The sequence below is a fragment of the Suricata suricatta genome, chromosome 4 (genome assembly GCF_006229205.1).
Source record: "Suricata suricatta isolate VVHF042 chromosome 4, meerkat_22Aug2017_6uvM2_HiC, whole genome shotgun sequence".
Taxonomy (NCBI): domain Eukaryota; kingdom Metazoa; phylum Chordata; class Mammalia; order Carnivora; family Herpestidae; genus Suricata; species Suricata suricatta.
The window spans coordinates 3,312,546-3,321,414 of record NC_043703.1 but is presented as its reverse complement, the minus strand read 5'-3'; the positions used below and the strand labels follow the sequence as shown (position 1 = coordinate 3,321,414).

The following is an 8,869-nucleotide window of genomic DNA, read 5'->3' as shown; positions in this document are numbered from 1 at the left end:
AGGCAGATGCTTGTTTTACCGCAGGAACTTGTTAATATCTAGCTGTTTCTCGCTGAAAACGACTCCCCTTCGTCTTTGCTGCCTATGTCAAATGATTTTTTATTAAAGATGAAATGGTGATGTGTCTCTTGCTAATTAGCTTCAAATATCTCAGTGATTAAATACTGAAAAAATTCCCTTTGTACAGAAAACTGTAATTAAACATTACAGGGAAAACAAATTATTCACTGAGTGCCACGCTTTCATCTTCAGCTAGTTCATTTTCTACATGGGTGTCTGGCTCTGGCTCATGGCAGACCCCAGCCCGGCTGGTGCCCTGCTCTACAAAGGTATAATTACAAGAAAAAAAATGCTCGGAGACTCCTTGTAAAATGAATGCCTTGGCATTTTGCTAGTACATGATTACATTGACATGGGAAGCCAGAAGGAATTTTTTTTAGACCAGATAACTATTCATTTTATCTGACTTCCAGAATAATATTTATTATTTTCACTGCTGGAACTAGACCGCCACCCCAATTTCCAAATTTGAATATGTGTTCATTTGCCTGATGTAAAATTAAGTGAAGAAGGATTTTTCTATTTAGTTCTTACACACCAGCGGTGGTTCGCTTGGCATTGGACAGCCAGATGGAGTAACAAAACAAAAATAATAATTCTGCGCATAATTAAATAATTTGTTCACAGAGTTTAAGCAGCGAGGGGGGAGGAGGAAGGAGAGAGAGGGCCCACTCGAGAAATGTACATCTTTCACGGTTTCAAGTCAAGTATCTCTCCTCTTCGGCAATGGTGGGGATGATGAACTCCTCGCATTTGATGCACCAGTAACTCTGTATTAAGATGGATTTCCCCGAAATTATCATTCAGATTGAAATTCTGGTTTTCTGATTTGCTTAATAACCAGAGTGTGAAACATGCATTCAAGGAGGGCCAGATAGAAGACGTGGCGCTCCTGGAGAACTGTTGGGTTTGTGTGCAATGTTGAAATAGCCCCCGTGCGGACCCTGCCCCCAGCTCCTGCACCATACAGCCTGGTCCAGAGGCCGGGCGGCGCTCTCCAGAGCACTCGCTGTGCATCGTGCGGCCGCGGCGTGATCGCGTCTGCCTTAGCGGGCTCACTGTTACCATCTGATAATGCATCTGGGCCCCTCTGGCCGGTGCCGGTTGTGTTTTGTTCCCCAAGGGCCGATGACAAGGGGGGACCCAGGCATGTCCACTACGCCTCCATCCCGGTGCCCATGGCGGTGGATGGCCTGCTCCAGTCTCTGGCCGGCCCGTCCACCCGGTCTCCTTCTCTGCACTCGGTGTCCAGCCTGGATGACAGCAGCAGCCTCCCGTCACCACGGAAACAGCCTCCGCCCAAGCCAAAGAGGGACCCCACCACGCGGCTGAGTGCCTCCTACGAGGCTGTGAGCGCCTGCCTGTGGGCGGCCACCAGGGAGTCGGCCAGTGAAGGTCAGCGGCGGGGGGCGCGGGGGAACCTGTTTGGGGGGCAATGTTCTGCCTTCCGGTGGCTGCGTGCCCACAACAGTATCGTTGCCCTAATATATTTTTTATAGAAATACGTCCAGCTGTCAGCTTGCCAGCAGCTCCTTAATCATTAAATATAAATAATATATATCCAGTTCTCTAAGCGTCTTAGGGAAAAGCCACTTAAGTATCATCTCCTTCCTTCCCGGCCCCACGTCAGCATCCTGGCTGTCTCAGGGCGAGCCCGTTAGAGTGTCGTAGTCTGCGTAGATGTTCACGGATACAGGCCTCAGAAAATGCATCAGGCTTCCCTATCACCACCATCTAATTAAAAATCAAGTCAGTTTTATCGTGTGGGAAGTGAAACATTCAGGCAGAGGAGAATCCCAGCATGGCAGAACCCGGTCAGCAGAGCTTGGGGTCTAGCGAGGGAAGTTCCTGCGCTGGTGGCCTAGAAATATGTATGCAAAAAAGAAAGAAGGCACATCTTTTCTCAGCACAGTCTCTCATCTGCTGGTTCACAGGACTAGTACTACTTAATGATCAAGTTTTAAAATAGTGAAACATTGAGGCAGCACACCTTGGCGGAACAGACACTAATTCTCGAGGTTACATATTGCCTCCCAACTGTTAGGCCCGGTTGCAGGCCCGTGGGGGCCAGTGTAATAAATGAAACCCACAGAATTGTCTTTCCCTGTGGGGTTTACGTTCTATGTGGGAAGACAGATGCTTTTCTTTCTTCACTATCTTATTTACATCTTTATTACAGAATAGCCCTCGGCACGTAGTAGACACTGAATAAATACTTAGTGAACAATTTCGTTCTTATCCTCAAGTCAAAATGAGCACAATTTAGCCAGGCTTAAAATTTACCCTGGAGATTTGTTGGATTCGGACTGGCGGTGCATTTTTCACAAAAGTCCCTTGATTATATTGTGCTTTTACCTGAAATTTGACAGAAATCAGGTCTTCTGTGAATGCCACCCTGAGAATGTGTAACTTCATATAGAAGAACAGGATTGCATGTTTCACTACTTACGACACATCTGTCCATTCAACACATAGTCATTAAGTATGAGCCACGATCTGGCTTCCCCCAGAGGGCCGTGGAGACCATGGGGGAGGTAAAGGGGCAAACAAATTACGAGACAAACAGAGTAACAGCCAAGAGAGCAGGTAGTGGGGAACATGGAGGAGGGGGCTGACCCCTGCGGGAACCTGGGGAGGAGTCGGGAGGGACATTAGTGACATTACGCATGCGGAGAGGCCCAATGGGTAAAGGTGGGGTAACAGCAAAGGTTATGGGCTCCTCCCACCAAAAAAAGTGATAACAAGGTCACAGTATATCATGGCTCAAGGGAGCCCCCCCTTTTTATTTCCTTTTTCCAATTTGTAGCTTGTTGTAAATTGATGCTGACTTCACTCCTCAATGCAGCTGGTCTACCAGACGGCTAGCTGGCATTTGTTTGGGCATCTTTTATGTCCGAGGTCCCGTGCTAAGCATTCAGTTTCCTCTGACACTAGGCAAAATCATACCGGGAGGACTGGAGTACGGTGGATACGGACACACACAGATGCACATATTTTCTTGATGAGCAAGCTTGTTCATTTTCTCTCATAGATTAAATACGTAGGTCCCTGGTTTTCAGTGAGAATAGAGCCAAATAGCTTGTGTCCTGGGCAAAATGGTGACGTGAAAGCCACCTGACATGCCTTAGCAAACCTTCCAAGGGCAAGTATTCTGTCTACGAACGTTTTTATCTCCTAACAGAACCTAAAATTGACGTAAGTCCCTAGATCGCTGCATGGTAGCTCAGATAAGATCCAAGTTCAAGAAGGCGGGCTGGACACTGCAGCCACTGTCAGGGCACCAGGACTTGCCCGAGAGGTGTGCTTTGGCCATGAAATGTCTCCCTGACCCCATGTTGATGGACTCACAGGTGTCTCCATAAATCTTAGGACTAAAAAAAAACGTTAAAATTCTTTTTTTAAAGAAAATTCTTAATAGAAGTTCATTTTTCATAACCCTTACATCCACATTTGCAAGTGAACTGTCTGCAAGCATTTGTGTGAACACACAGAGAGAGAGAGAGAGAGAGAGAGAGAGCCATAAAACCAAATGAGACTTTAATACTCCAATTGTGGGTTTCTAATGTTAGTCTATGAAGACCAAAGCTTTCCAGGTCTCCCCTTCAAAGATTCGAATTCAGCAGTGATGGTGGAACAGGCAAATGCAGCCTCTGATTCCCAGTACAGCACCCCAGGTGGTCTGGTGGGGCTGAAGCCCAGCCCGTGTCCCCACGGAAGCCAGCGGATCAGCCATGGTTAATTTCCAGTTGTGCAGCAGTAAGAAGACGAGAACCGATGACCACAGAAGCCGGCACTGACTCAGTGTCTATTAGGTGCCGGCCATTATTCTAAGCATCTTCAGTCTTTACAGCTACCCAGTGAGTGGGGCCATCACCGTGACCCTCGGTGGTTTTGGGACATTGAGTCGGGGAGCAGTGGTCATATAAAGTGCCCCATGTCCCACGCCCATGCTTTGGACCCAAGCAGGGGGACATTTGAGGCCAGTCTCTCAACTGCCTTCGAATAAGCCATGGTGCTTCTATTTACAACAGTTTAGTACCAAAAAAACAAATAAAACGTTCATCTGCATCAAAAGCAAACCTTGAGGGAATGCATCAGTTATCTGTTGTTGCTTAGCAGCTCGCCCAGAACGCAGGGATTGAAACACAATGCAGTCATTTTATTGCTGGTGCAGATGTTCGCCGGGCTCCTCTGGGTGGTTCTTGGTCAAGGTCCCTCTTGCAGCTGCAGGCGGTGGCCGGCTGCTAGAATCATCGGAAAGCGGGTCATCTGCACTCCTGGCACTGAGGCTGTGTGAGGACTAGGACTCCTCGGGCATCTCTGTCTCGAGATGGATTCTCCCCGCAGTGTGTGCAGGATGGCTCCGGGGCAGCTGGACGTCACAGTAGACAATCAGTGTGGCAAAGGCTCATATGCTCCAGGAAGAGAGCGCCCGGCAGCCCTGGTGGCCACGCCTCTCACGTTCACTGCCTTCCACCTGTCGGGCAGTCCCAAGGGTGCAGCCGGGCTAAAGGAGGAGAAACAGACTCCAGGTCTTGACAGGACTGGAGACACTGCTGTGGCCAATGTGGGGGACACTCCGTTCCAGTCCCCACCCCCCAGACAAAACAGTTCACATCCTTCCCGCATCTGAAAAACACTCACTCACTCCTCCTCCAAACTCCCCAAAACCTCATCGCCTCACCCCACCAGGGCCAGACCCAAAGTCCCCACCTCATCCGTCTTGGCCAGACGCTGGTGTCCCGACGGTCAGGCACAGCTGTTTAGGTGGGCAGCTGCCCAGGATGCCCCCTGCTATCTGAAGACAGGTTTTCTGTTCCTTGCAGGGAGTTCCTGGAGGGACAGGTGTGGGTACTCTTGACGGAGTGCAGCATTCTGTACAACATCTGGGCACAGGATGCTAGCTGTGCCTTGGATAGGATTTAGTCCTGGCGCCAGGAAAGGATTTTTCCGTGGCTCTAGGTCCATGCTCTGCAGTCTTGGCTCACCTTCGATTTAGAATTCCTAACCCACAAGAAGCATCCTGGTTGGGGCTCTCAGCTTGCTTCCTGCTCAGAAAATTCTGAGCCACCGGAACTTTTCCATTTTGCAATACTTCTGCTCCTTTCAGTGCATGCTGATACACTTCCTTTAAAAGCTCCGTGAGTTTCTTGTGAGTCCATTTCTCATCTACTCTGATCGTGAAAAGCCACAGCCACTAACTTTTTTGAGATCATGTCCTCTCTACTCTGGGCTCTCTCCAGGAGTTCTGTGGGGCAATGCCCCTCACATTCTTATAAGTCTGGGGTTTTTCTGCTTTGGAAGGGTGCATGAGGCACTAATTTAAATCTTTCAGAGGTCTGCAAAGCCATGATCTTGGCTCCATCTCTGATATCCTGGAAGTGGTCCAGATTTCCTCTCTGCTTGGAAGTTTCTTCCTCACTTCAGAAGTATTTGCCATTTGGACAGCCTGGCAGTGAGGAGCCATGTTATTTTTGAACCCAGAAAGCCCTGACTCCTTTATAGTTACTAGTTCTTTCTTTAGCTTATGTCTTTACTCTCACATTTTACTAGAGGCAGCTAGAATAATCCAGAAGGCAGCTTTCACACTCTGCCTGCAGCCCCTCCTTCCCTAGATAATCCACTTCCCGGAGCATGGTTTCTATTTTCCACATCACGCAGGTGACAGTGTTACTAACCCTTCTGTGGTGGCATAAAAAGGGCTGTGCTTCTTCCGGGTTCCAGCATCTTCCTCCGTCTCCCCGATGCCTCATCACCACGCTTCTGCTCACATGCTCTTCAAGGCTCCTCCAATGTTCCAAACCCGCCACCACACTTTTCAAGTTTTTTCATAGTCGCCCCCTCCAGGTGCCAATGTCTACACTGGCCTTCTACTGCTATGTAACAAACCTCTCCAAAACTTAGTGGCTTAAAATAACACCGATGATGTTGTTATCGCTCCTCGGCTGGCTGGGCTCAGCACAGCCTTCCGGTTCTGCCACAGCTGTGGTCAGATGGTGGCTGGTGTGGAATCACCCCACGACTCAGGTCACCCCATATCTCTGGTGTCGAGGCTGGGGGGCCGCAGCGGATGGGGTCCCTGGACATCGCTCCTCCATACACGTGCTCCACATCAGGGCTGCTCCAGGCTCTACAGATGTCCTGTACGGAGACCAGGGCCCCCAAGATGTGTCCCCAGGGAGCAAGAGCCAGCCAGAAGCTGCACTGCCCGTGATCCAGCCTCAGAAGGCAAGTGGCTTCCCCTTTGTCACAGTTTATTCACCACGGACAGGCAGTCACAGAGCCCCTTCTAGGTTCTGGAAGAATGCAGGGGATTGAAAATACCACTGAAGCCAGTTTTGGCAAATACAATCTGCCGCAAATCCTTTAAATTATTCAAATCTTTGGAACAATTCTGTAATATTAAGGTAAAAAATTTGCTTGGTTCATTAGCTTTCTCGAAGCTTAGAGCTTCTGTGTTCTAGCACGCGAAAAGCCTTCGGAATAATGCTCATGAATTACAGCGTTGTGCATGTTTGGTATTTTCTGCTCTTAAAAGTTGGCCGCTTCAGGGAATCTTGTATCATACCAGCTTCCAAAGGTGTCCAGCAGGTGAGAAAGCTGCTTTCTCATTTGGATATCCACCCCCGAGCCCCCTTTGGTCCATGATTACAGTGTTCGAGAGTCTGAGCTGAGTTACATACAGTATCTCTCCTTTCTTTCTTCGGAGGTAATTACCAAGATCATCATTTTGTGTGTGACTGTACTGGAGCTTAGAGAGATTTGCCCATGACCTCTTCCAAGTTCACAGGCGGCACCTTGCCTCCCCTACACACAGACAGATGGACAGACAGACAGACAGAGAGTTCTATGATGGCGTATTGTGGCCAGTTGTTCCTGGGCCACCTGGCATGTCGCACATTCCAGCATGTGAGAGGATTCACTCGTCTGCTTTATTGTTTGTGTTGTCTGCACCTCCCACCCGGGCAGAAGAAGGTAGGGAACATTCTGTCTGTGTTCACAAATGTGTCTCAGTCAGTGCTGCTGGAACACAGGACAAAACAAATGACAGCAGGAGTGAGAGGACACACCGGGACCAGAATCCAGATCTTTCTGACTCCAAAGTCCTGACTTGCTTGCGGCCCTGATATCTTCAGCGGCTCCCACGATCTGAGACAGAGCTCTCCAGCCCCGCCTGCATGGTGATTGCTGCCTCTGGACAGCGTGGTTGCTCAGCAGATTTAGCTGTGCTGACAGGAAGAATCCCTTCAGATGAATAAAATACCAGATCAATCAAATAGTTCAAGATTTTTGAGAACTTTCTCAAAAAGTGTCAGCACCACTTTCTGCAGTTTTTTCAAAATTAACATCTCCCTTAATAGAGACATTACAGTTACTAGGAATGCTATTACACTTTATAGTAAAAGGGTTTTTTTTTGGAATGTTTTTTATTTTTTTAAGGTTTTTTTTTTGAGATAGAGTACACATGTGCACGTGAGTGTGAACACACACACACACACGCACGCACACACACATATGCATAAGTGGAGGAGGGGCAGAGAGAAGGAGAGACAGAATCCCTAGCAGGCTCTGAGCCATTAATGCAGAGACCGATGTGGGCCTCAAACTCACAAACTGTGAGAACTCACAAAACTGAGTCAAGATCCAGTCGGGTGCTGAACTGACTGAGCCACCCAGGCACCCCTGGAATTTAAAAAACGTAGCCTTTTCTCCCTCTTTCATTCTTTTTTTCTAAATATCTCCCCTGTTTCAACCTAAGAAGTTTCCACCTTTAGGGGTGCCTCAGTGGTTGTCGGTTGGACTTAGGACTTAGGCTCAGGTCATAATCTCACAGTCTCTGAGTTCGAGGCCCTGGTCAGGCTTTGTAATGACAGCTCAGAGCCTGGAGCCTGCTTTGGATTCTCTCTCTCTCTCTCTCTCTCTCAAAAATAAACATTAAAAATTTGAAATAAAAAATCATAATAAAAAGAAGTTTCCATCTTAGCAGTGTTTTTTTGTTTGTTTGTTTTGTTTTGTTTTTACTTTTGGTTGTTTTTAATTAATCTCTAAGCCCAACATGGGGCTCAAACTCTGACCCTGGAGACCAGGAGTCCCACCCTCCCATCCCCTCCCCAACCCAGCCGGGCACCCTTCCACCTTAGAATTCTTAGAGAAACATTGACTCTCTCGATTCCTCTGTTAAATGCGTGCTTCTGTTAGGGATTCAAACATACTGATTAATTGTAAAGCCTCATCCTCGGCATCTATTCTAGAAAGTCCTCTCTAGGAGAGTAATCACCCCAGGTCCTGTTGGTGTGTTTTGCTGGTGTTTGTTTTGTTGACCGTATACCATCTACAAGGAGCTCAGGCCTTTCCTACAGGAAACATCCATGTGCCAGCTGAGCCGGGGAGGATGGTGCGCCCACAGTCCCCTCCCCTCGGTACAGGCCCCAGGAGTGCAGGCTGCAGGTGGAGAATGTTCCGGAAAGCAGATCTGAAAGGCCCAGTGCAGGAGGGGGAAGGGGGCAACCCCCTGGCCCCCTGGCCGTGCGCAGGACACCTTGCGCAACCTTGGACTTGGCCTTGGCTCCGGGCCGGCCGGGCGCGCGCGGTGGGGACCTAGCGGGACCAAGGGGGCCCTGCTGACGCCCGCACCCCCGCCCTGTCCCCCCAGCTCTGGCCCGGCCGCGACCGCACAGCGACGACTACAGCGCGGTGAAGAAGGTGCCCCCCCGCAAGCCCCGGCGCAGCCCCGACACCAAGCTCAGCGGCTCCTCCGAGGAGCTGGCGGGCGCGCGGCGCGGGGGCGGCCCGAGGGGCGCGCCCCCCG

General features: G+C 49.4%; 1 protein-coding gene across 1 annotated transcript in view; it reads left to right on the top strand.

Moving 5' to 3' along the window:
- MYO16 (myosin XVI) overlaps nt 1-8,869 on the top strand; it is a 465,799-nt gene that overhangs the window by 393,908 nt on the left and 63,022 nt on the right. The window contains exons 31-32 of the mRNA XM_029938403.1: nt 1,184-1,455; nt 8,714-8,857. Of these exons, the coding sequence (XP_029794263.1) occupies nt 1,184-1,455; nt 8,714-8,857 (416 nt within the window). The remainder of the gene's footprint in view (nt 1-1,183; nt 1,456-8,713; nt 8,858-8,869) is intronic.